At 33.4% G+C, this 27,036-nt stretch overlaps 1 protein-coding gene across 2 annotated transcripts in view; it reads left to right on the forward strand.

Annotated features, from left to right (window-relative positions):
• The window catches only part of LOC118183048 (uncharacterized), a 204,291-nt gene that overhangs the window by 150,884 nt on the left and 26,371 nt on the right, over positions 1–27,036 (forward strand). For both annotated transcript variants that reach the window (XM_085813322.1, XM_085813323.1), the window contains 5 exons: positions 7,591–7,736; positions 11,688–11,888; positions 14,646–14,819; positions 19,964–20,105; positions 21,083–21,402. In XM_085813322.1, the coding sequence (XP_085669448.1) occupies positions 7,591–7,736; positions 11,688–11,888; positions 14,646–14,819; positions 19,964–20,105; positions 21,083–21,402 (983 nt within the window). The remainder of the gene's footprint in view (positions 1–7,590; positions 7,737–11,687; positions 11,889–14,645; positions 14,820–19,963; positions 20,106–21,082; positions 21,403–27,036) is intronic.

Genomic DNA, 27,036 nt, shown 5'->3' on the forward strand with positions numbered 1-27,036 from the left:
CTTTTTGAAGCAAGAGTCTTGCAAAATGAGCAGTGCTTTCACCGGTACTAGAACCACAGATTTCTGGAATACGCGCCGAGCGTGCTGACCACTACACTACGAAGGCATGCTAAGAAGGTGGGAGAAATACCTTATACACTTTCCCTTTTTAAAGGACGACTAGGGATTCAGGGACCTAATCGCCAAATTCTGGTGGTAGAGAATCATCATCCACCACCTATTTTTAGTTCGGGCGCCCCTGTAGAGATATTAGATATTTTTTGAAGCAAGAGTCATGCAAAATGAGCAGTGCTTTCACCGGTACTAGAACCACTGATTTCTCGAATACGCGCTGAGCGTGCTGACCACTACACCACGAAGGCATGCTAAGAAGGTGGGAGAAATACCTTATACACTTCCCCTTTTTAAAGGACGACTGGGGATTAAGGGACCTAATCGCCAAATCCTGGTGGTAGAGAATCATCATCCACCACCTTTTTTAGTACGGGCGTCCCTGTAGAGACATTAGGTATTTTTTGAAGCTAGAATCATGTAAAATAAGCAATGCTTTCACCGGAACTAGAACCACGGATTTGTCGAATACGCGCCGAACGTGCTGACCACTACACCACGAAGGCATGCTAAGAAGGTGGGAGAAATACCTTATAAGATAAGCCTCAGGGTACACTAAACAACAGAGGTAAGCACGTGTTTCGTTTTAGTCACCATAAGTGAATTTTAAAGTGTTATTAAACAAGAACTGAAGGTTACCTATGAGAATACAGAACAGAATTTGATACTGTGCTTCAGTCAAATCAAATACACCCATGTCCATAAATTAAGGATAATGCAAAATCAGACAAAGGAAGAGTTAGAAGCAAAACAAATTTGACTTATTTGTAAAGCTTATTTATTAAACAAAAGGTAAAGAGCAAAAAAAGATGCTATATGTTTGATATTATTAAAAAAATTAGCAATTGTTTCTCCCTGGAGCAAAATAAAAAAAAAAAAAAAAAAAAAAACCCTATTTACAAAAAAAAAAAAAAAAAAAATTACATGGTTGGTATGATTGTTAATACATTGTATGTCTCCCAGACGATGCAATACAGTTCGTACAACGCCTAGGCATGCTGAGTATCAAATTATCGATCTGGTCTTGGGGAATATTACACCACTCAAAAAGCAATGCTCTCCGAAGTTCCGGTAGACATGTAGGAGGAGGTTGACGGGCTGCAAATCGTCGGCCAAGCATATCCCACACGTACTCTACTGGATTCAAGTCCGGTGAGAATGCTAGCCAGTCCATACGGGTTATATCCTCCGATTGAATGCATTCGTTTACGATGTTTGCACTGTGAGGACGGGCGTTGTCATCCATAAACACGAATTGTACGCCAATTGCGCCCCGAAACAAACGTACATGTTGTTCCAGAATGACGTCCCGATAGATTTGGCTTGTCATGGTTCTGATTTGAACAAGCAGGTCAGTTCTGGAACCCAGAATAATTCCACCCTAAACGAGCACTCCTGCACCACCGTAACGGTGTCGTTCAATGATGTTTTCTTGGTGGTAACAGTTACCTGGAGCTCTCCATATGAAAGTCCGGTGAAAATCAGACTGCAAGCTAAACCTGGACTCGTCGGAAAACATCACACAAGCCCACTGTTGCGGTGTCCACAATGCATGCTCTCTACTCCAGGCTAACCGCAGGCGACAGTGAGTTGCAGTAAATGGAACGCATCTGGACAGATCTACGAGCATATAGACCAATCTGTCCTAAGCGTCTTTACACGGTCTGCCTTGAAATTGTCGTACCAGTGGCTGAAGAGAGCTAACGAGACAGGTCTGAGGCCTGTTTCTTTTGGCAGTAACTGCCAAATACCGGTCCTCATTCGGCGTTGTAACTCTGGAGCGACCTGTGCTGTAACGTCTACTCACATTGCCATCATCTTGGAATCGTTGCCAAAACATGGAGATGACACTCTGGGTAATTCCAAGTTCCTCTGATACTTCCAGTTGGGTAAGCCCACATTCCAGACGGCCGATAATTCTACCATGTAAAAAATCATTCAAATGCGTCCTTTGTGTCATAACTATTCGGTTATTGCAATGAAATGCTTATAAAGCGCCTGCGAACAATTTTACTTCTTTGCCTGTATTCCTTATATATCACTCTCTTACACTTTCGTCATTGTGACGTACCATCGGTGTTATCTGGTTACTTCCTGAAATTTGCATGTGATTCTTGAAGATGTGTGTAGTGATTTTACAGGTGATATATTTATTTTAGAGTTCGATTTCCGCGTGACTCCGAATTATCCTTAATTTGTGGACATGAGTGTAGTTACGAGATCATATGAGGAGTTTGAGGAGGAGGGAATTGTGTAGAATAGGAATAAAAAATGATACAGCGACAAGATAACAATAATGCATGAAGCATGGGGCCGATGTTAGAATTTTAGTCCGTATGCTACAGAGCGTGGAAATGTAGCTTGTATTTATCATGAGGCATGTGATATCAGTCTAAGACTGATGATAAATTATAAGATACTAAAGGAAGTACCCGATGCCAGTTAAGTTAAATTGAAAATAATGCATCTAACAACAGAGAAAACGATGCCGCTATAATCCTTATCTAATAAAGATGCAAAAAAAGTACGATTCATAGTCATACATTTTTCAGTCTAATGCGATATGGAACAAATATAAAAAATTTCGATAGAAAAATAAGATAATTCTCTCTCATTATCAGAAACAATGGCACGGAGTTTTCCATGATTTTCGTCTTTCTAATTAAATGGTTGTAAAGTCTCAAGTTTTCTCCAATATTTTACCTATATTCAGTTTCAATCGATTAAATGTGACAAAAAACTTATCATAAATGATCAGAAATCAATAATGCGAACAAACAAATAAACACAGAAACATTCTTCTTTATACATATATAAATTTTGTAAAATTTACCAATTTTTGATTACGAACTCTACGATTTGAAAGCGAGGAATAGCAAATTTTATTTCGAAAATAAAGCGTTTTTGTCGTACAAATCCTTATTTCCTCATTAAAAGTTTTGTATACATATAGTATTTTATCTTGAATATATTATATAGCATAACGAAAATATTATCATATTGTTCTTTTATTTCACTGGAAATGCACTGCGGTTTTAACTATTATTGTATAACATTATTCTTCAATTTTATTTGTCTTATTTTTTAGTTTGAGGTTTTTTATACATCCTCGAAAACATCCCTTTCTTTATCATAGCAAATTTTTGAAAAATCGCGATTTCTAAATATATTATATATATTAAATCTTAGAATTTGAGCTTAACTTCATAACAAGTTATTGGCTTTGCTTTGTTATTTACTTTTCTATTACTGTAACCTTATTTTATTTTATTTGCTTCACTGTAATATGAAACTTATGGTGATGTGTACCTCATTAATTTTATGTTACTGTGTAAAATGAACTCCTTATAGTTTAATCCACAAATTGATACCTAATTTATCTACTAATTTACATCTAGTGAACGCTTTTCTTTGTGACGAATTTTCCCCTTCGCAAACAAAGCAGAAGTCTCACTAAACTGCAATAACACAGACAAAAGATAAAATTTAGTTATAGATTTAATAAATTACGTCTTGTAATCAAACTAAAAAATTAACAATTACTTACCATCACTACTTTAAGGTTTCAGGAACACAAGGACTTAAAACGATAATAATAGTCTCAAATCCTGTATCCTAACCGATACGATATTCATTCAGCAGTGCATAAGTGAAACTCCTCGTATCAGAGTGTGCAGCAATACTGGATGACTGCCAGCATCTTCAATCTAATTTGCATTCTGGTAACTACTGTTGGAAGAAATAAAAACTACAGGAAAGAACTGACATAAAAATGATGTATTAGCTACAATAAAACTTACAAATTAGTAAATAAGTAAATGAACAACTTACAGATTACTATATAAATAAATGAACAATTAACTGTTGCTCTAATATAGTCATTTTCAACTTTAATGTGTCTGTAAAAGATAATATTTTTGCAGCAGGTCAACATTTCCCGCAAGCTGAACACATGCGATACCACAATGGTGTTTGTAAGGTTACACTAGTAAGTTTGCATGCTACGTACACGAGATAATGTGGGATATTCAACATACAAAATATTCAGTGATGATCAAGCAATAAAAGTCTGAGAGTACATTGCAAAAAGGTGATTTCTGCGGCTCAGTACAGATCACCAGAAGATACTGCATAGCTCCTGTGCATTAAACTGCCTTTCCACGATAGTTCATTGGCATTAGCAAATCTGTTCTGATAAGGCAGACGCATCTATCACAACTAACCACTCTGCTTGGCTAAAAAATCATTGACTTTCCTGTGTTTTTGTTTTTTTCTTTTTATCCTTGTCTGCATCTAATGGATGGCAGCGTATTAATCTTTATGTTGCTAATCTGGCTTAGATAAGATCTTGAGGTAATCTGGACTAAACCAGGCAATGACGTATTGTAGTTTTCCACTAGCTGACCAGCATGTTTGTTATTGCCGAAGTTACTGATGAGTGCATGGAATGTCCTGTAAACAGACTTTAAAACAGACAGCTCTTCTAATTATTGTATTTTATAATTAAATAAGTCGATCATTATATCAGACTGGAAAAAGCAACTTCCGGTATCCAGTATTTTTCTGTTTATAAGAATGATTTGTTTTCTACGAAATTTGTGCCTAATCTTGGGGAGTTTCTAAGAAAGGAATTCAGTCATGAGTGATTGCTGTAAACTAGCATGTGTGTGGTTTAAAGTTAAGGTTTGTAGCTCATGTAATTAACTGGCTTGTTATCAATTATCTTGGGCCCACCAGCGGCCGAGCGGTAAAGTCGCTAAACACTGGTAGTTCGGTTCGAGGTTCGAATCCCGCGAACGGGCTGGCTGCATGGGTGTTTTCGTGGTTTTCCCCATGTGTAACGTGTATACGAGCCAGTTCCCCTTAGAAAGTCCTCCACGAAGGCATTCCTCCCCTTAGGCAGATAGCCCTAGTGTGCTTTGCCATAATTAAATACACCAACACACCATCAATTATCTTGAGCTCTGAATGTCTGCTACTAGTATTTTTTCCCAGTTGTATTTTTCGGCCACTTTGGATGCATTCAGTTGTGATATGTCGTGCATTTAACACAGTTAAGGCGTTTCAGTACACTATCTACTATTTCGCACAGTTTTATTAATGAATAATAAGTCAGAACAACTACGAATCTTTATTTAACAAGTTAGAAAATTTGCTTAGCTCAAATAGAACACAAATAATATATAAAAAAACATCTGAAAGCTTTCAAATTTTACATTACTCTCAAAAGAGCGTTTTGTGGGTTACTTTTATTTATTAAATATTATGCTCTTCGTACTTAAACCATAAAATTCAGTTCAACTGCAACATCTAAAATAATTTTAAAATGAGCATATCTTTAGAATTTCCGATACACAGTCTCGCGCGCTGGAAATATTTTTTTTCCCGTACAGTGTTGTCATTGCTCGCCTTGAAATCGTTCAGTTTGTTAATCAAAAATTCGTTTAACAGTTACAAAATGTGAAATAGATAATAAAACAAATTCCAAATTTGGACTTTCAGATGCCCATATTCGGTGGAAACGTACGTTATTCAAAATTGGATGACCCTAGGTACCGTCGTTTTATCACAATGCGAGAAACAGACATACATTTATGCAGATACTTCATTATTTAATTTCTTTAATTATAATATAGGGCTATAATTGGTGGCAACAGTTTGAAATTGAACCGACATTTAATGTTTTCAACGCAAAATGCGAAAACGAAATTAATAGCCCTTTTGGGCTAACGTCCTTTGGCCTAAAAATCAAAGTTAACAGTCTTTACAAATATTTAAATCAAAGTGCTGAAATAAAGAACTTACAAAATACACATTTATAAGTTTAAACATCTTCAGGCTTACCTATTAAGCCATATTATCAAGATTGTATTCCATAAAAAATGTTAACATGCTGAAAAGAATGTAACACAAATACAACTAATTAAGATACAATAACACGCCGAGCAAGTATTAATTTAGAAGTCAAACAACAAAAATTAGCCTTATTTTTTCAAATTTTCACAAGACTGGTTTCGATGGTTTTACCGAACCATCGTCTTCACCTGCAAAAGCGAAAAAAAAAAAAATAACACAAATACAACGTTAGAGTAAAGTCTTTTTAAAAAACTTCTTGCATCAGAACATAAGCAGAATCCTTTCTCGACACTATATATCGTTTGGCGCTCGTTTGTTTTTGACGTTGCCGAATTTTCATTACGCAAAAATTACACTAATTTATTGTAACAGGTTGCTATGGACCACTGTAGCAAAACAATTTCAAAGTAAAAGTCACATAAGGAAAGCACTATTAACTTGATGCAATAAAATAGTCTCAAATCTTTAAAATAATTAAGTAATTGAATAATATTAAATCTCCTTTTGTTATGCGGGTATAATGAACTTGCTTGATTAATAACTTGGAAATTACAGGATTTTAAAACACGAGGAGTCATTTGTAATAATCCTGTACAGAGGATTTAGGTTTAAGAAATATCTTTGTCTCTTTTCATTTTTATGTTATTATTTTTTGGTTTGCCATGCATTGCTATAATAAAGAATGTTTGTTTGTTTACTAACCCGAAAGAAGCTATTGGGAAATGGGATTTTACGTGGAATCAATATAAATGCTTCATTTCATTTTTATGCGAGTCAGTTGCCATTTGGCATAAAAGAAAGATCTTTCAAATTAGATCTCTTTGTTGTGGATTAACAAAATAAGCTATTTGAAAGCAATATATGCAGTTCTTAAGAAAATTCCTTTCTCACTTTTAATTAAAGTAATCGTTAATTTATTTATTAATTAATTTTAATTGCATCGGATTGATTTACCTAATAAAAATACGTTTAACTAATGATCTATCTAATTAAAAATATCCAATGTTTTCATAAAATGACATTATATATTTTTATATTATTTATTTCATATTTTGTAACACTTTAATTAATTCTTGCTTAAAATATACGATTCGAAAGCAAGCAGTGGATAGCACTGTACGGAATAAAACATTTTTATCTCCATCACGAGAGTGTCTATCGAAAATTCTAAAGATATGCTGTTTTTAAATATTTTGAGAGTTTGCTGTTGAATTCAATTTTATGGAAAGTTTTATAAGTCATCTTACTAAGAAAACGGAACATTGATGTGATGAACTGAGAAAAGACTGAAAAAAAAAAATTATGCCAACATTTAACATTGCATTGGGAATTCTAAACATATGCTGCTATACTGAGTTTAAAATTTGTGTAATTTTTGCTGTTGAATTGTATATGGGATATGGACCAAGAAAACGATGTGTGATAATAATAAAGGTTTTTTTTTTTTTTTTTTTTTTTTTTTTTAATGGATAAACAGGAATGAGTGCAAAAATAGACTTGTACACGATGAGCTTAGCGAGAGCGTAACAAACTTTAACAATTCCTTTTGGGCGATCGTTAAAACCTGAAATCTTTCAGAATTTGTTTTTAAAAAAATTTTAATCATTTCTTTTTTCATTTCAGCTGTTTTGACGGAGGGCAATTGGGACTCCTTGGAAGTACCACTGAAACTGCTCAACGCATTCTCCGTGCCGGTGATTTCCACAACTCAAGGGTCTTCAAATGCGAACCTACTCAGCACTGCTCCTTCCACAGAGGCATTAGCGAGAGTAATTCTCATTATTACTACTGTTAGTTTGTGAAAAGAAAATGGGGTTATTAAAATAACTGCAAGATATTTTTACCTAAATAAAGTGTTAGCTTAATATTCAATCAAAATAATATCAAATTTATAAAAACATATAGGTGGTATTTTATTATAATTTGCAGACAATTTTTGGCTCATAAACTTACTGATTAAATATTTACAAAATTGAGTTCGATCGAATTCTGAGCTGAAGAAATATTTTGTACTCTCAGCTTTTAAAATTTTAGCAAGAATATTTTGGTTTTCCTTATCACTAGTTATATGATTTCATTTTATTATTGGGCAAACTAGGGACAGTTCTGAAAACAAGGAATCTAGAACAAAACAAATATACTTATAAGGAGCTGAGCTACTAATATTTCAGTTTGTTAGTGGGCAAACTGGGGACAATTATGAAAACGAGGCTAGAATAAAACAAACATATCTGTAAGGAAATGAGGTACTAATAATTTAGAAAGGTAACAAAAAAGTACAGTTATTTGAAATAATGAATATACAGTGGTACCTCGACATACGAGTTTAATTCGTTCCGTAACCTTGCTCGTATGTCAAATTGCTCGTATCTCAAAGCAATTTTCCCCATTGAAATTAATTGAAATGTCATTAATCCGTTCCAGTTCCCAAAACACCACCTCAGTTGTTTTTGTTAAGTGTTTTTGAATAAGAAAAATGTATTTACAAGAAGAAACATTTATTTATAAATAACAAATACATATTTCGTCACGCTTTGCTCATTTTCACCTGCAGATCGTTTAAAAAAAACTGTCCAAGGAGGTTTGTTTCTTTTTCCCTTTCAGGATGTTGCGGAAATGAGTTAGGTAAGTTTCGTTGAACAACTCCGATGCACGACCAGTTACAACTTTTTCGGGGTGATTTTTATCCACGAACTCTACAACTTTCTCCCACATTCCCAAGATTTCCTTTATGTCTTTTGTAGGGATAACCTCCTCCACCTCTGGCTCCTCTTCAAAACTAATTTTTCGTTGAACCACCGTATGCTGCTGCGAATGTAGATCGTGTAACTCCTCGGTTGTCAGCTCCTGAGACTGTTCCTGGACGAGTTCGTTCACATCTCTCTCATCCACCTTCAGACCCATGGATTTTCCCAAAGAAATAAGTCTAGTTTGAGGTGGAAGAAACTGTTAGACGCTGCACACGACACCAACATGCGCTCTCATGTTGCGGTCGTGTGCAGCGGTGTAGTGTGCGATTCCTCGTATCTCAAATCTTGCTCTCATCTCAAAGCAAAATGTCGCACACTCGGTGGCTCGTATCTCAAAACACTCGTATGTTATGGCACTCGTATATCGAGGTACCACTGTATTCATCATATATATATAAAGAAATTTAGAAACTAATTTTTCACAAAGACCAAAAATTGAAATTTATAATTCATAAATTTCAAATAATCCTATGAATGCAACAAAGAATTAAAAAAAATGTTAAAACCAAAACTTTCAAACAAGCAATACCCCAATTCATAAAAATTAATGAAATTATATGAAAAAAGACCATAACAGAAGTGGAATCCAATCAACTTCAATGTCACTTGGTCAGGGGGGGAGGAACATTGAAATGAATTGAAATCACTCTTCTTCTTCCTCCATCTTTTGTTTTTCTGTATCCAGAATTCTATGTAGTTCTAAATTTAGAAAATAAAATTAGAAATGTAGTTCTAAACTTCTTACTTTATGTCTTTACTGATAATTTTTCAGCAGCTTAGTAAGCGAAAATACTAGGCGTGTTTATATTTTGTTTTTGTTTTTAATTGTCTTGCAATTATATATATCTAAATATATATATATATATATATATAAACCCTCGAGTATAAAGTTCCAAATTTATTTAGAAAGCAACGAAAACTTTGGAAGTTTGCTGATTAAACTATTCTTAGAAGAAAGTTCCCCTAATGTAGTACTCCATTACGATTTGCTTCCTAAAATGTCGGTGAGCTATCACGCTGACTACCATCAAATTACAGATTTAAAATTCAACAGCCTTTATTTGTCTGCTTATGGTGGATTGCAACGATAAGGCAAGAAATTACGCACAATAGGGTCTCTTTCATTGGCACACTAACTTTTTTCACTTAGGTAGATTTCAAGACTACCTACCTTGAAATCAGTAGACATCATAATCGAAACTTCTAAAGCAAAATACCTGGATTTTAAAGTCAGCTACTTATTAGAGAAGAGCACCTCGGCAAAGGGGAACAATGCGGCCTCTGACCAACACTAACTCTTTCCAAGCAGATCAGCGCCAACATTTATAAATAGCACAGTTTTTCCTTCAAAGCCATGCGTTTCAGTAAACACTCGTCGTCTTTTAATCTCTCTTGCACCTATGTGACATGAATCAAAAGAAGACAGAGCAGTGTTTTAAACTTAGGGTAAGGTTGCATTACGTCGTAGAGAAAATAGCTATAAATAGAAATCGTCTTCGAGGTCGAAATTTCCATTTTTTAATTTGCTAAATCAATTTCTTGCAGTTCGTTCAGGCATTTCACCTTCTCCATACACTTCAGAAATCTCTCGTGCAGCTTCTGCGGCATTGGCGCCTCGATTAAACGCAAAAAGTGTCGAAAATGCTTGTCGACTTAACACTCCATTTTAATGATCGGAAAAATAACAAAAATTAGCTGAGACAAAACAATCAAATATGCCGTCTTGTAGAGAGAAAGATTCTCTTTCGAATAACACAAAACATTATGCCAATGCATATTATTTTTACCGCGTAATTTTAAACACAACATAAACGGCCAATACTTATGTTTCAACCCTATAAGTCGTACCACCTATATCTTAAGTAGTACAACATTTAAAACTGGAAAATTATAATAAAAAAAATTCTCTCAATTAATTTGTTAATACAATTAATTACAATGATAGATATTTTTTCATTTTCCTTTCAACTCCAGCCCATGTGCTGGAGATGAAATTAAGTCGTGTACCCATCCTTTGCCTTTTAGGCCTTAAATCATATTCTCTTCACGGCCTCCATTACAATTATTACGGGTAGACCAACACGCTGTGAAACAATATGGTTGGTTAAGCGGTAACCCCATTTTGCTGGAAAAAAGGACAGTTGGCTCCATATACGCTTAATATTTAAAAGGTACAACTTAATCGGTGGTACGACTTGCGCAATCATGCAGTAACTCTAAGAGAAATTTAAAATAATTTTTACAACTTAACAGCTTTTTGAATCTCTTGGGACTTCAGTTATCTTCAGGTGTTCGTATTTTGTAATAACCAAAAAGCGTTACTCAATAATGCCAAAAGCGTACTTTGCCTTTTAATGCTTAAAAGTTAAGTAAAATTGAATAACATTTGGCAGCATTTGAGTGTAGAGAGTATTAGAGGTTTTGGACCATAAAACATGAAAAATCAACTGTACTCTCGCTGCGAAGTTCTCCTGCACTTGAATGGAACCTGGGAAGAAGCACTTCAGCTTAATCGCTATAGTATAGATCATTTCGGATCAGAAAACATGAAAAAAATTCAGTTATGCCGTCCGCAGGATTCTAACCAAGGCCCTTCCACATGGACTGGACATGCTACCACTTATTCCTGGATAGCATGCATGAGGTTTATTGTAAGAATACAACATTTATTCACAGAATTTCATTATGAATTTGCGAATCTGCAATTAATCTAGCGACACCTGTTTTTCTTGTCTTCTTATTCGTAGTCGGGAGACTGTCGAAACTTATTAAAAACTATACTCTTCTATTTTTCTGATTAATCACGAATAAATAAAAGAAACTGATGTCAATATCAAGGATATGAGCTTCTTTTATGTGTTTATGATTAATCAGCCTGAATTAGAAGCTCTTGAATTACTTCCTTAAGCTACTTTCATTGACAGTTCAAAGAACTTGAGTGTGTCAAATACCAATTTTGATTTCTTTCAGGCTGCGGTCAGTGTCCTACGCCACCTGCGATTGTTGGAAGTTGCTGTGATGGCAGAGGATGACCCGCCCAGTCGATTATTCGAGGATTTTTCACGTCAAGCCCAAATATCTGGAATGCAGGCTATTCCTCTAGACCACGGTGTGCAGCAGGATAATGACGAATTTTTGGCAACATTGAAAGTGCTTTCTGAATATGGAAAGGTATGGCAGTGCATAGAAATTACCTTTCTAACGAAACCATTGTTCGCACAACTTTATTTTTCAAATGACTTCGGAGTGAAATATTTTAAATTAAATTATTTATATACAAAACCCGATTTTAAAAATTTGGAGGCACTTGGCAAAACTCTTATGAAGGCTTCTTCTATACTTCGTTTCAATGTAATGAATATTACTGATATGAATTATATAAAATATTTCGTAAAATAGCATAATAGTAAACTTTTTTTCCCATTTAAAATTAAGCAAAAAATCCTCTTCATTTTTCTATATATTTTGTTTTCGTGGTTTTAGTTTATTATGTGCTGTATAAAATATAAATTTTGTTATGTGTTATATAAAATATAAATTTATACATTTTAAACATGGATCTTGTTTTTCCCCTGGGGAAAAATGGGGATAAAAAGAAGAAAAGAATCTTATTGATTTCATTGTAAATTTTAATTAATTAAATTACTAAGATGAGACAAAAAATACTGTTAATTTGTTTAACAAATTAATAATCTAGTATATTATTTCATCTGTGATAATTAAAAATAGCACCTCGTATTCCCATGATATTATGAGCTGCAAATGTGGTGATTATACAATAGCAGAGATTGTCTGGGCAAGTTAGCATTAGTTTATACATAAATATTTCTCTAAACGGTAGTTGAAAAGGTTGACTATTGAAGTTAACACCAGTTTACAAATGAAGATTACTCTGAACAATAAGAGGAGAGACTGGCTTGGCAAGTTAGCATTAGCTTACGGATCGAGATTTCGCTGAGCGATAAGCAAAGAGATTGACTGGTCAAGTTAGTATTAGTTAATAAATCGAAGTTTCTTTAAACGGCAGTCGAAAAGATTGACTGGGTAGTTTAACATCAGTTTACAAATCGAGATTCCGGTGAACGATAAACGAAGAGACTGAGTAGGCAATTTAGCATATAGAGACATTAGAATTTTTTGATGCTGGAGACTTGAAAAATGAGCAATGCCATTGACGGGACTCGAACCTTGGACCTCTTGATACACACCGAGTGTTCTGACCATTACACCACGAAGGCATGCTAAGAACGCGGAAGAAATACCTTATATACTTCCCCTTTTAAAGGGCGATTGGGAATTAGGGGACCCATTCGTCAAATCCTGGTAGTGGAGAATCATAATCCACCACCTTTTTTAGTTCGGGTGCCACTGTAGAGACATCAGGTATTTTTTGAAAGCAGGAGATGTGAAAAATGAGCAGTGCCTTCGCCAAGACTCGAACCTCGGACCTTTCAATTACGCGTTGAGTGTGCTGACCATTACACCACGAAGGCATGCTAAGAAGGCGGGAGAAATAACTTATAAGAATTAGTTTACAAACAGAGATTTCACCAGTGAGAGTGAAAGAATACTATACAGTACTCACTTTTGAAGAATTTACTTTTTTTTAAAAAATTTATTCTTATTTCTTATCTAGTTATTTTAAAACCTATAACTGAAGCCTTATTTCAAGTGTTACATATTTTGCTTTCTATAATATTAACTATTTTACACATTTTAAATATTAAAGAAATATTTAGAGGAAGCCTGAAATGTGGAAACCTCGGGCAAGAGTCCGTTTACCTTTGCGTGTATCAAGTCGTTTCCTTAACATAATTCACGGATCCTCAGAATACTTTTCATGGCCTTCAAACATTTTTGCATCGGGAAGCCCTAAAACATTAATTTTCTTTCGTGAAACCCTTAAAATTACAGTTTTTTTTTTTCATTGAAAACTCTATTATCTTCTGAAACATAAATGCTGAAAAAACATAAATATATCAAGGTTATGGGGCTCTTTATATGCAAAATATAACAAAAAATCAATATTACTCATAAAAATATATTACTTCATATTATTTTAAGATAAAAATTGGAAAAAATACTATTCAGTAAATTAAATTAGTTTTACAGTTTACGTGATATTCAAAAATTCTTTCGGATTGTGGTTTTGACTTATAGAATCCTTTGAAGAGCCACCTAGAAGTCCGGGGTTATAGAATCCTTTGAAGAGCCACCTAGAAGTCCGGGGTTATAGAATCCTTTGAAGAGCCACCTAGAAGTCCGGGGTTATAGAATCCTTTGAAGAGCCACCTAGAAGTCCGGGGTTATAGAATCCTTTGAAGAGCCACCTAGAAGTCCGGGGTTATAGAATCCTTTGAAGAGCCACCTAGAAGTCCGGGGTTTCATGGAACATAGTTTGAAGAGTGAATTGCTTTGCGCAAGTGATTACATCAGAACCTTTCTCGACTTGTCTTATAACACTGGTAACGCCAGAAGATCCCAATCTCCCTTTTTTCCCCAGTTCATTTCAATTTAGCATTTTGCTTCGTGAAAATATAAAGTACTTGTATAAAAGTAGTATAAAAGTACAACATGTTCCGTAAATAAGCTTTCAGATACCTTTAATAACAGTTATCTTTAATATCAATTAATGTTCTACATGTAAATTTCGTAAATTAAGAATTTTTTAAAACTTTATTTATTATTTCATTCATTTATTTCATTTCAAAATGGCATGTAGAAAAAAAGAGTTATTTTGAGGTATTTTTTCACAATATGTATTATGGCTATGTTGTAAAATAAACTTAATGCTGAAAAGGATTCTAACTTCTAAACGAAAACTATTCGCACACAGTCACTTTGCCATTACCCGTTCATTGTTTAAAGTCAAGGAGTAAGATGTAAAAGCAAATTGATTTTTAAACTGATTATACTTTTTCCTTATAGGATCGTCTAAAAGCTGTTGTATTCCTCGTCGGGGGTGAACAAGCACTGGACATGCTTCGTTCCGTGGATGACAAAAACCTTCCCGAAATTCCATGGGTGGTAGTTACACTTTCAGACATCTCTTCTAGTTTACTGACCACTTTCGACAGGAAGCAAGTGCAGCGATTACGGAAGGTAAGGAAGGAAGGTGTTCTTCACAGTTCGTGACCATAAAAAAAAAATTGGAACAACCTGAATTCTCTTCTTCCAGTACCCGTGAAATGATCTCAAATAATGGCAGTATCACACATAAAGATCGTTAAAAATTCTATTAGGCTTAATGGATGCGTAGGAGTGCGTGCTATAAAACTGCACCCAATCTTTTCAGAAGCAGTTTGGAATAATAATAACAGTAACAACAATTACCCATTTCAAAATTACCAAGAACAGCTATTTTTCTCATTACAGTGTTCTATATTTTTCTCTTGACTTCTTTGAAAGCGTCAAAACGTGACTTATTTCAGTGATGCGCAACATTAATTGTTGCGAATTTTCTGCTGTTGGATTATCTTCTTAAAAAAAAGGTTAATTTTCGCATGTTTTCTTTTGTTGCGATGCTAAAAGAAGGGTAATCGTAGTTCAATATTTTGATAAATTTGTGAAAAGTGAATTTTATCTTTGTAAATTTTAATAGAAGTAATAGAAAAAATGTTAAAGATTTCGGACATTGCAAACTTTTCATTTACTTTGTTATTATCTTTCGGTTTCAAATGCTTTCAAAGACTGGTTTCATTTGAAAATAATTTTGATGTCACAATAAAAATAAATAAATTTTGTAATTTTTGTTTGTATAATTCCGAAACTAAACTGGGATAATAAAATATCCGGACATAAAAAGAAATCCTCACAACTGCGCCTTCCCCCCCAACCTATAAACCAGATATGTATTTAGTGGAAAGAAAGCAAGGTAAATTAATTTGCAATTTGTTTTATTTAAATTTTTATTTCGACAAAATAGTTTCGCGTAATACTTCAACAAAATATTTCATACTTTATTTTAGTAAAAATTCTGTACAATTACAAAAGTACTCGAATCTAAACAAAATAAAAATTATACTTTTCTTTCAGTTGAATAATAAATTTTTTGTTATATGGTTTTTTGTAAATTAGTTTTTTTTCTTGAACTTTTTTTTTCACATCTGTATTTTGGATGATAATACAATGTTCCACAAGAATTGATCAAAATTCAAGAATTTCTCTTACAAATCCTTGTTTAACGACCAAATCACTGATGACAGAATTTTAATTTTTACACTGAATGATGAATCGAAAAATATAATTACGAATGAAGGTTTTTCGAAATTTCTAACACATTGGACAACTAAGTTTCAGAATTGTTAGCTTTTATTATTGATATATTCAATACATTTATCATTTACCTTTCCTTGATATTGACTAGGTGTATACGTAATACTTTTTTGTCGTTGTCCCATGAGACAGTCAGATTCTAAATAAACATGACTTTCTTGCAAATATAACACAAACACACACAAAAGGGGTGAAAACGAATTTAGAACAATAAATATGTATGCAGGAAATAATGACTATATAATTTGCCAAGAATGAGGGCTCAGACTAGAACTCCCTAGAATTTTAAAGGAAACTGCTGCAAACTAAAACTTGAGAAATATCAAATATAATTTATAATTTTTATACGTTTAAGCTTGTTTTCTTTAAATATAAAATTAAAATGCATTCATTTTATATTTATTTACAAAACATCAAGAAATTAATTGCTTTTATTTTATTTATATTGTCTAATATGTCTCGTTTTTTACTTCCTTGTACGAAGTAAAAAGGAAGTATTGTAAACGCGAAAAGTTTCAGGCAGCATATTTCGACGAAAATATCCATTTTGACCGCTATCGAATGCAATTTAAAAATGTTTTTGCGTGATATCTGTACGTAAGGACAGAATAAAATACTCTTTTCCTTCAAAAAAATTATAAAACTGCTTTAAATTAATTCTGAAGAGAATTTTTCGCGGCGTCTGTACGAAAGTATGTACGTACGTACGCATCTCGCATAACTCAAAAACGAGTAGCCTCAGAACGTTGAAATATTGTATATAGGACTACTATAACATGTAGATGTGCACCTCGTATTTTGGTTGCAATCGGCTGCACCAAACGTATATAAATATATTTATATATATATCCACTCTGTTACCCGGCTCAGTGATCTCAGTTTCTTTACTCTTATATGTTTGTAAATTGTACATTTTTTGCTTTAAAAATGATTGTATTATGTTGTTTTTATCTTCCGGTTAAGGTTTTTATGCCTTTAGTAAATCTGTATGCAATATTTTTAGAATTAACAACAATTTTAAAGTTGTCTAAGTGCCGCTAAGCCTTTTTTTATGGCGGCCTTTGATGTTTACATTTGAAACAGGAGACTAATGGATTTGTTGCCAATCTAGAATGACTTAACTTCGAAACAACAAAGATAACGCATTCATTTATTATTGCCAATTAAATCATGCTTAATTCTTTCTGGAATTTTTTCGAGGAAATAAGTGTTTAAGATTTACTTCGTAATTTTTAATATAGATATTTTGAGTTTTTATGTATTTTTGCCTTCTCGCGAAGTGAGAACTGAATTAATTAAATGAGAAATACTCAATCGTCTGTGAAAAACTGTTTCTTTTTTGTTTTGTTTCCTTAATTTCTTTTATACAGCTGTATTATAGTATTTGAATAGAACATGTGGCAACGATTAGATAATTCTGTTCTTTAAATGATATAAATTTTGTGCATTATGAGTTATAATATGAACGAAATATATAAGTTAACTGTTATATAATTATTGGATTATACTTAGTTTCCGTTATATAATTATTATATAAGTTAACTAACAGTTAACTTATATAATAACTTGTAATTATTAATACTGTTAAGTGAATCTAGAGCCAGAGTGTCGCTATGGTAAACAAATACTAGAATGAATTTTAAAGAATGCATTTATTCTATTGTGGTTTATGCGCTGTCGGCGAAGTAGATTTAATTCAATCCAATAAGTTTAAATGAAACTCAAGAAAAAATGCGTATAATTTAATATTCCGTACGAGGAAGGCATGTGGTGTACACATCAGATTTTTATTTATTTATTTATTTTAAATATAATCTAACTATTTCTCTTTTATGAACTGAAATCCACAAAAACGAAAATCCTTGCAACTTCAAACCCCAGGCTTTACGGATTTTTCACCTCCTTCTGCGTTTATTGATTTGATACATAACTTCACTTACATTTTGATCAGTGTTGCGTCACTGGTTATTCCTATGCATTGTTCACGATCTCTTTTCAATGATCTGACAGTTTTTGGATGTCATTTCTATAAGAATTCGGATGTTTTAATACATAAAATCCAGAAATGTTTACAGCTGATCATTGTTTCTATCTGCCACGCGTATATTCGACATTGATCTGAAGAGATCTTAGAGATTACCATCAAGAGATGATAATCTCTAGGACCCACATTTAGGGAATATACCAGATGTGAAAGAATCTCCCAAATCAGCTTTTAAATAACAACTTTTGTCAATGTTGCTGCATATGGTCTGAAGTTCTCCATGTGAGTGAGTGCACCTCTATGATGGCTTTCGACCACCACGGACATGAACCAAATGGCGGGGAAGACTCCAAAGTAACAAGGTTGAATATTACATACTAACAACAGTTTTTACATATTGATAACTGCAGGCACTAAGCGTTATTCTGGTTATCTGCTTTAAGTTCTGAGCATTTGAAACATAATATTATTCACGGTTGTTTCTGCTTAGGTAGTGTCTTGAGATTTTCTCTATTTTATCAAGGGCTATTCTATTTTTTTGAGTGTGTTAGACGTCCACATTGCCTAGGCACAGTCCGATGGTTTCTTCAAGTGCCAGATTCTTGTATGTACACAATGGGAGTAATAATGGTCCGTGTCGCCTTCCTCTCCGCATTCGCAGAAAGGAGTATCCCTAAGTCTGAATCTGTTCAGGTATACTGGGAATGGTCCATGACCTGTCAAGAACTGTGTTAAGCTAGCACAGTGGGTCTTTATTTCCATGTTAACTTTTGGCAGTAAGCGAAATGTCCTTCGTCCTACCCTCTGCCCCTGTCCATCTACTTTGCCAATTTTGTAGCAGACTTGTCAAAGTTGTTCGCTTAATATGAGACCAAGGAAGTTTAGTTTGTCTTTCTAATATATCCTTGCAGTTCGCTGCCTGCTAGGCCAGTAGGTCAGAAGCTTCATTGCCTTGAATCCCTGTGTGAGCGGGAACCCATTTTAAAGTGGGTCTTTGCGAAGTAAGCATTGTCAGAAGCTGTTTCTGAATTCGGTATACCAAAGGACTCCAGCTGTTTTGACTTGCGATAGCCGCCAGACTTGATGCTGAATCACTGAGTATGGAGAATTTCTCCTGTTGACATGTGTTCGCATATCTAATTGCAGCACTGATAGCTAGAAGCTCTACTTGGTATACCGAGTTGTCAAGCCTAGTTTCCTTTTCGACTCGAATGTTACAACTCCATTTTCCAGTCTACAGAAGGCGCTGCCCGTGCCGTTCTCAGTTTTGGAGCCATCTGTGAAAAGGTTATTACTGTTCCTCAGAATTGGTTGGCCGTTTATGCTGATATCGTCGGAGAGATTAAAAGCTGCTGGATAAAAGTTATTACAGTTGTTTTGCTCCTCGTAGTTCGAGTGGTGATAACTATGACCCCAGAGTGTTGAAGTTTGACCCAGCCTGGTAACCCTTATGGATGATTACGGCATGTCATTTATTTGGCCTTTTCTTTCTGACGTTCGTTTGAAGAGGGTGGAGTTGCTCATAATAGATAAATTCGCCAGTGGGTTTTTTGATATGGAGCTAGACGGATCAAGTTACCTAAACATTCCTCATCAAAGAAGATGAAAGATCATAGTATAGGAAATTGTTCAGAATACTTTCTACCACGGATTCTGTCAATCCATTTTGGGACTGTTTTTTCAGCAAGCATATGCTCTCTAAATTTGTCTTGAAGCCTCTGCTGCCCTATAACCTTTGTTGAATTCATGCAGATGAACATATCGTATATGTTTCTTTTTATTTTAACTGACGCTTCATCCTTCAGACTGTGAAAAAATACACCTAAAAAGTCTGGAAAGAAACATATAACTTTGAATGAACTTGTAAAACTAATATTCACATCCTTCTGTATAGTTTTCGCTGTAAATATTTTATTTTGCTACTTTATTTGATACTTTATTCGGTGTAAAATTTTCCCATATAACAAAACAACATATTTTATTTTAGGTTCTGCTTCTTTCTCCAGAATCTTCGGCCATTCCAGAATTTGATACCTATTTCCAACAACTACTTGAAGAAGATACCATCAAGCACCATCCTCTCCTCATGGAATACCTTTCTGTTCAAGAAAATACTACGACAGGAAATGGTAATTTCTCTTGATATTGTTTATAGTAATATGTTTTCAATATAAAAAATTTATGAACATAGTTTACTAAAAATAAAAGTGCTACTACTATATTTACTTCCGTAAAGACGTTTATCACTGCTTCCCTTTTTGTGCTTTTATTAATCAAACCAAATTTAATTGGAATTAAATTAGAACCAAACTGAATAGAAGAAAAGCCTTCTCTTAAGGATTCATATAGTCTGAAATTAAAGTTCAGTATAAAACAAAGAAACGGATTGGTCTATTCAAGAATAACTTTGAAAACAAACTTGTCTTCACGAATTAGGAATTTCAAAATGAACTAAAAGGCGAAGGGAAGAAACTTTTTTGAAAATATTTTACTCTTAGCCGAGCAGTCTCTAAACTAAACTAATTAGCAGTTAGTCTGTGTCCCTAAAAGCTCTAACCAAACCGCTTCCTAAAAATCCCCCATAGGTGCGTTCTATATACTGTATAGTTTAGGTGCATTTAAAGATATCTAGAAATATTTAAAGATATCTACTACATAGATATATATAGTATAAAGATATCTACTATATAGGTAGAATTTGCGTGAGTAACAAAAACTGCACTAATTATGATTTGAAGATGTATGACATAATTGTTACGGCCTATTTTTATATTACTTGTACTTTCACATCTGTACCTAAGATATTTTATCACAAAGTATCACTTCGTTGGACTTTTCTGTTAAGTGGTCCATTGAAAAAATCAGTACGTTTTGTTTGAAATCACGATTGCTGTACCTATTGCAAGAGCATTCTGCCAAGTAAATTATCCTAAAGTTTCTCCTTCGTCAACTCTCACAAACCACACTTAACATACCCTTAGATGGCTTGCCAATAAAATAATTCCAATACTAGGAAGGTGAGTCCATTAAAATTTGATAAAGTTGCCTTAAAATGAAATTGTTGCCTATTGCTGAAATGCATTTCATTCTGAATTTTCTGTTTTAGTTATGACGCCAACTGTGTCAAGCAGCAACATTTCAAGGATTATTGGACTTCCCGCCGATGTGTCATCCACAGTTAAAGCTGTACATACTCTGGCAGCTGCTCTGAAGGCCGTCCAAAAGCGTTCTTGCCGACGAGGCACTGACTGCTTGCTTTACTTGAAGAGGAGTTTAAGTTCTTATGTAGCAAGGGCAGCTACCGGCTTAGATCAAATAGTCACATCAGAGACTCAAACCATGAGGCTGAAATTCGATGAGACAGGATCGTTAACTACAATCCGATACGGACTACGAGGATTTACAAACGATGGAGATATAATGGAGGTATATTGTTAATATATAGTGGTTTGTACATAACGTTTACTAAATTTTTAGCATGTTCACTAAGTTTTGATTATACTTTACGTGTGGCCATGAGCCTGAAATATGAACTCTATCATTATTCCGGTGTAGTTAGTTCATATAAATTGTTAATCTGGGGGTCTGCCACTTAATGCGTCATCCATCTTCATAAAAATTGCTCATTAACATCACTAAACTTTATTTAACTTTTTTATATAGAGATAATGTAAAAAATATATGAACAATGTTCACAGCATGAACAGCAAATAAATTTAAAAACGAAATATAACAGAAGAGGATAAAAAGAAACTTGTCTGCTATGTACAGTAAGTGGACAATTGTTTACTTACTCCCAAGATTAATACATTTTTAAAATTAGAAAGGTACAGTTTTCAGAAGATATGTCCCTATTATACAAGATATTCGAAATTATATAGAATTTATGAGTACTGTTGACCGTCTCACATAATTACCAATATTGTATTAAGGAACCATTAAGAAAAACTACTTTCCCTGAATTGACAACTATTAAGAAAAAGTATTTTTTGAATAATCTGACGAATGGCTCAGAGAAGTATAATTAAAACTCTTATGCTTGCTTTCATTCACAAAGAGAGTTTTTGACGTTATAAGGTATTTCTCCCTCTTTCCTAGCGTGCCTTCGTGGTGTAGTGGTTTGCACACTGGGCCGGTATTCCAGAGGTTGAATCTTACATGGTATTCGGTGGTTCGATTACCGACGAAGGCGTTGTTAATTTTTCATCTTGCCTGCGTCCAAAATACCTAATGTCTCTATGAAGTTAATTCTGACATTCTTTTGCTATAAGAGAAAAACAAAATGTCCCCTTTAAGGGATATCTTCTGTTTTAAATAAACTGCTGCTTGCATTAAGCAATTAAGGTATCTCTTCTATTTTAAATAAATTGCTGCTTGCATAGCTTCCTATTAATATCCATGGTTTATCTTATCCTTGTGGTATAATTTTGTTATAAACTGCTGCTTACATAGCTTCCTATTAATATCCAAGGTTTAACGTATCTTTGTGGTATAATTTTGTTATAAATTGCTGCTTTCATAGCTTCCTATTAATGTCCATGGTTTAACGTGTCCGTGGGGTATAATTTTGTTATAAACTGCTGCTTACATAGCTTCCTTTAACGTATCTTTGTGTTATAATTTTGTTATAAATTGCTGTTTGCATAGCTTCCTATTTAATATTCATGGTTTAACGTATCCTTGTGGTATAATTTTGTTTTCTGCTTCGTAAAAGAATGCCAGTATAACCTTCTTCAATTCCAGTGCATTTCCAATGAATGTGTAAATACCATTATCTGTTTCCAAGCTGTCAGAAAAAAATTCCCATTTGATCCTAAACGACCAGAATTTCATATTGTATGCTTTAATTGAGCATGGGCAGAATTTCCTTTCCCTTTCTCTTTGGTGACTTTTTATGAAAAGATGAGTTATTGCTGTGGTTGCATAGCCTCACGTCCGGGATATGAAAAGTCTTATGCTAAATCATGAATGGATTTGTGGATGTTCTTTTCGTTGGTCATAGGTTTTGAGTACTAGGAATGACAACAGAGCTTGTCATCTCCATCCCAATTTTATTCGTGAGTGTTCCTTGGGAAAGAATCTGATTGTAGGGTGGTCTTTTCCTTTACGACCATAAAATCAGACTTTCGAATTCACGGATTTTAAGTATATCATCTTAAAGAAACATTCTCACAAACGTCTATGCCTTTTTCGAGATTTAAATCTTAGTTCATCGGCATGGTATCACCAACTAATGACAATATGGGCCGATTGGCTAAAAGCTCAAAATTCATACCCGATTTATAGCGTGCGTTTAAAAATATGTCTAAATCTTTAAAGATCTAGAGGTAACATCTTACGATACTGCCAAAAGATATAACTTCAGAAATACCTGCAGTGCGACTGATTGCTGTTATATTTCAGTACACTGAAAAAATGAATTTTACACAGTATATCTCCATATTTCTATTTTTCGTATATTTCGTACATATATATACCTTGAACAATATCGTACCCAATTCAGATCGAATGAAATGTATAATTTAATAAATTTAATTTTAATAAACTTGCATAGTTTGCAGTACAACACAATTCACAAGTAAATATGATAAACAATGTTGATCTCGCTCACACAAAATTCTAACTTAGGAAAGTTGTTGACGATTACCAATGAATTTGAGAATTTTCCAATTTTTATTTGTTTACTTATTCTTTGGTTCTCTCACTATATTATGTAAGGGTAAGAATTCAGGTTGGTGCTTCTAAAAAGTCTAAAAAAATAAGTATATTTACCTCTGTAAAAAATGATACACACAGAAATAGCTAGTATATGTTTAAGGTGTTACATGAGTACACTACGAGTAGTCGTAATATGACAAAATAGATATGAAGAATGTCTAGGAAAGAATGAGCGTCATTTGAAATTCAAATTCACGCAAGATTCAACCTTACATCGATAGTGAGTTGTAGAAAATCTCTTTGCATTTCGGGAGAGACTCCTGCTTTATTGAGGAAAAATATTTTTTTGCATAATATTTCTAAAATATCTTTTCTCCTTGAGGGCAGAATATTTTCCCTTCTGGAGAAAGAAAAATCAATGAATAAGTATCATAGTGGAATAGTTTGCTTTTGAAAGCAAAAGGGATCCTCAACGACTGTCTTTTGAAATGCAGATTTGTAAAAATTAACTTTACGACTAATTTTCAAAAACCTGAATGGATTTGCAAAGTGAACTGAAAAAGCAAAATGAATAGAAAAATGTGAAACGAAGTGACTGAAATAAGGTGAAATGTTAAAAATAACACACTAAAATGTCTTATCCTTAGTTAGAGTTTTTTGACTCTGGTGACTAAAATAATAATTGAAACTTAAAGAAACTTAACTATAAATCACTTTTTATAATTTCCTCTTTTAATCTGACGAAATTTATATCTACTTTCACAACAAAAAATTACAGTAAAGGATATTTTTTAAGCACACTTTTCTAAAAGATTTCTGGATTTTGTGTTTCTCCTAATTGGAATTCCTTTTGAGGTAGAACTATATTGCATATTCATTGTTATTTATTAATTATATGTTAGCTACATTAGATTCTTTTTAACAGAAGTTTGACTTTGAAAAAGAATTGAGTCGTATTATTTACTTGGCCTTGTGCAACATTTTCCTGCTATTCCACCTGTTCAAACAACTGAAACCGAGTTTTCGAATGTCGTGTAGAACAACAATTACTTGAGATCTATTCCTATAGTTTCCATTATTTATTCATATTTAATGTAACCTTTCTTTCTGTGATGCCATGACCTCTTTCTTTGTCTACTAGACGAGGAAATTTATCAAACAGGAAAATTTGCACTGTGGACAATTGGTAAAGGTGTACGTTTTGAACATTCCGGTAAATTAGATTTGGTATATTTCCGCTAATCCTTTTTCTCTTTCCATATAATGGGACAGGCAGAATTTAAATCCACATTTTACTCAATCTGAAGATTTCTTCAGTGAAATAAAAAAGTCTAATGTGCAGTGGATTCTTGTTAATTCATATTTGTAACTAGCAAAATTGTTTGATATTCAGTAAACTGTATTTAAAGTCTGTTTTAAATGCAGTTTACTGACACATAAACTTAAAATGCGGTTTACTGAAACACAGTAGCTCCATAAGCTGTATAAGCTCGTTTGATTTAGCTGCCGATTGACTCATTTTATAGAACTTCTATAAAAGATTTTATATAAGATCTTTTATAAGAACATGGAGATCCTCTTTTTCGAGCAAGCAGAGAAAATATTTATTTTTTCTTTCACTGTACATTCAGTTCGATTTTTGAGCATATTTAACATGATGCAATTTTTTCTTGCAAAACATATTCAGTGGCTATTTTTACCATACGTTTGTCATGTAGCAGTTTTTTCTTCATATTAGATTCAGTTACAATTTTTGACTTTCATCTGTCTTGTAGCAATGTCTTTTTCAATCAATATTCAATTGCTAATTTTGACTAATCTGTCAGTCCTAGATTTTAAGTATTTAGTTGCTAATTTTGACTAATCTGTCAGTCCTAGATTTTAAGTATTTAGTTGCTAATTTTGATGCATATCTCCCATGCAGCAATGTTTGCTTTCATTCATATTTTCTGTTGCTAGTTCTGACAATATCTATCATGGAACCGTTCCATACTAGATGGCATTTTAGAAGAATTTTTTTCTTTCGTTCGATATTCAGTTGTTATTTCTGAGCTGTATCTATCACGTACAGTTTTTTTCTTTCATTCCATATTTATTTCCTATTTTTGTCTTACACCTTTCATGTAACAATTTTTTCATTTATATCATTTTCAGTACCTATTTTTGACGTATATCTTTCGTTAGCAGTTTTTCTTTTAGTCCATATTCATTTTCTATGTTTGACGTGTTATCTGTCCTACAGTAATTTTTCTTTCATTCTATATACAGTTGCTTAATGTGCAGCTTAGCAATTTTTTTCTTTCATCCGATATTCAATTCCTATTTTTGACGTCCATCTTTCATGTAGCAATTTTTTTCTTGTTCCATATTCGTTTTCTGTTTTTAATATATATCTATTATGGAGCAGTTTTTCATCTCATTCTATATTCAATTGCAAATTCTGGTCTTTATCTATCATGCTATCATGTAGCAATATTCTGTTTCATTCCATATGCAGTTGCAGTTTGTGACGTATCTGTTGTGTAGTAATTTTTTCTTTCATTTCATATTCAGCTGCAAATTCTGACGTTTATTTATCATGCTACCATGAAGCAATATTTTATTTCATTCCATATACAGTTGCAATTTGTGACGTATCTATTGTGTAGCAATTTTTCTTTCAGTCCATATTCAGTTGCAAGTTCTGATGTTCATTTATAATGCTATCATGTAGCAATATTTTATTTCATTCCATATGTAGTTGCAATTTGTGGCGTATCTGTTGTGTAGCAATTCCACATTCAGTTGCAAATTTTGACATTTATCTATAACCCTATCATGTAGCAATATTTTATTTCATTCCATATGCAGCTGCAATTTTTGACGTATCTGTTGTTTAGTAGTGTTTTCTTTCATTCCATATTCAGTTGTAAATTTTGATGTTTATTTATCATGCTACAATGTAGTAATATTTTATTTCATTCCATACGAAATTGACATTTTTGACGTATCTGTTGTGTAGCAATTTTTTCTTTCATTGTATATTCAATTGCTATTTTTGATGTGAAACTGTCATGTTGCAATGTTTTCATTCATTCAACACTCAGGTGCTATTTCTGACGCACAACTATCATATAGCAATATTTTCTTTTCTTCAGTATCCGGTTATAATTTTTTGCACATATCTGTCATGGAGCTGTTCCATTTAGTTGCTGTTTCTGACGTATATCTGTTACTTAAACCCTTTCTCTAATTCAATATTCAATTGTTATTTTTTGAGGTACCTCTGTCATGTAGTAATTTGTTCTTTCATTCCACATTCTCAGCAATTTTTTAAGAATGGGTCATTCGAATCCCTCGAACTTTCATGCATTTCTGTCATCTGAATCTTTTGAAGCCTAGTCTAAAACATCCTTTAACACT

Source organism: Stegodyphus dumicola, chromosome 3 (assembly GCF_044657685.1).
Source record: "Stegodyphus dumicola isolate Sdum_Otavi_A_Nest chromosome 3, ASM4465768v1".
NCBI lineage: Eukaryota > Metazoa > Arthropoda > Arachnida > Araneae > Eresidae > Stegodyphus > Stegodyphus dumicola.